Genomic DNA, 1,320 nt, shown 5'->3' with positions numbered 1-1,320 from the left:
GGGGCTCACCAGGACTTCTGTGTGCACTGAGCGGGGTCCACCTTGCTGGGGGTCACCGTGAAGGTCTTGTCCAGGATGTTGATCACGGGGCGAGCTCTGGGCAGAGGTGGATTTGGGCTGAGCCCTGCCGGGGGTGGCAGGGCCTGCAGGACACCTGCCCCTGTCCCCCCACCCCTGTACCTGAGCAGGATGATCCGCTCGTTCAAGCTGCCCACCAGGAGATCCGGGTAGGAATTGTCGTCCACGTCCAGCCCCCCACTCAGCGAGTACCCAAAGGTCTTTATTTTGGTGGGGCCCAGGTCTGACCCACTGATCACCTGGAGTTGGGGGGGCAAGGGGGTGTCAAGCATTGCTCACCAGCCCCACAGATCCAGGGACTGACCCGCTGCATCCTGCCCTGGAGCATGGGATGCTCGGGGGATATCTGGAACCCTGACACCCCGGTGAGGGGGTCCAGAGCCCTGACACCCCGGTGAGGGGGTCCAGAGCCCTGACCCCCCGCAGTGAAGGGACACCCTCCCCCATGGGGCCGTTACCTGCCGGGGTTTGTCCTGCAGCCCCTCAGCACTGCTGTGGTAGATGTAGACCTTCCCATACCCCTCAAAAGGAGCCCCCACAGCAATATCTGGGGGGAGAAGAGCACGGTCAGCCCCTCAGGGATGGGGTTCCCCCCTCAAGCCCCTCCCCTCCACTTTAAATGCACCCCCCCATCTCCATCTCTCCACCCCAAACCTCTCCAGGGACCTCCCGATGCCCCCTCCAGTGGGGGGGCTCTCCAGCTCCCCCCAGAGAGCAGTGCCCAGCCCCTCACCCTGGAATCCATCCTGGTTGACATCCCCAATGCTGGCCAGGGCGAAGCCGAACCCGGAGTAGCTGGGGCCGGTGAGGACCAGGCTGGGGTGCAGCTGGAAGCCCCCCACCTCGTTCATGTACACGTACACCGCGCCCCCCACCTCCTGCTTCCTCTCGAAGTAGTAGGGAGCCCCCACCACCAGGTCCTGCCACCTGTGGGAACAAGGGGGTGGTTGGGGTTGGGGCACTGTGACACAACCCCACCCGACACACCCGGAGTGGTGGAGACCCCCCCAGAGCCATAAAAACAGCGCTTCCCTAAAAAACCTCCCCACCCCCAGAGCTGTGCCCACCATGATAGGACCCGCAGAGACCCCAGGTGAGCTGCAGGGTGCCCCCAGGTGAGACCCCCACCCCTGGGAGCTGCAGGGTGCCCCGGCTGAGACCCCAGACCCCCAAAAGCTGCACAATGCCCCAGGTGAGACTCCCTACCCCAAGAGCTACAGGATGTCCCAGGTGAGACCCCCA

General features: G+C 64.5%; 1 protein-coding gene across 1 annotated transcript; it reads right to left on the bottom strand.

The window, feature by feature from the left end:
• Positions 1 to 9: 9 nt before the first annotated feature.
• Positions 10 to 1,005, bottom strand: LOC115307638 (integrin alpha-3-like; the record flags this gene model as incomplete). Its single annotated transcript, XM_029961514.1, has 4 exons — positions 10 to 96; positions 181 to 317; positions 537 to 625; positions 812 to 1,005. Coding segments are annotated over 4 exons (507 nt in total), but the record flags the coding sequence as incomplete, so codon positions are not given.
• Between the last annotated feature and the right edge of the window lie 315 nt (positions 1,006 to 1,320).

This window comes from Manacus vitellinus, unplaced genomic scaffold (assembly GCF_001715985.3).
Source record: "Manacus vitellinus isolate BGI_N305 unplaced genomic scaffold, ASM171598v3 scaffold_368_pilon, whole genome shotgun sequence".
Taxonomy (NCBI): Eukaryota; Metazoa; Chordata; class Aves; order Passeriformes; family Pipridae; genus Manacus; species Manacus vitellinus.
The sequence above is the reverse complement of the archived record's forward strand: the minus strand, read 5'-3'. Positions and strand labels throughout refer to the sequence as shown.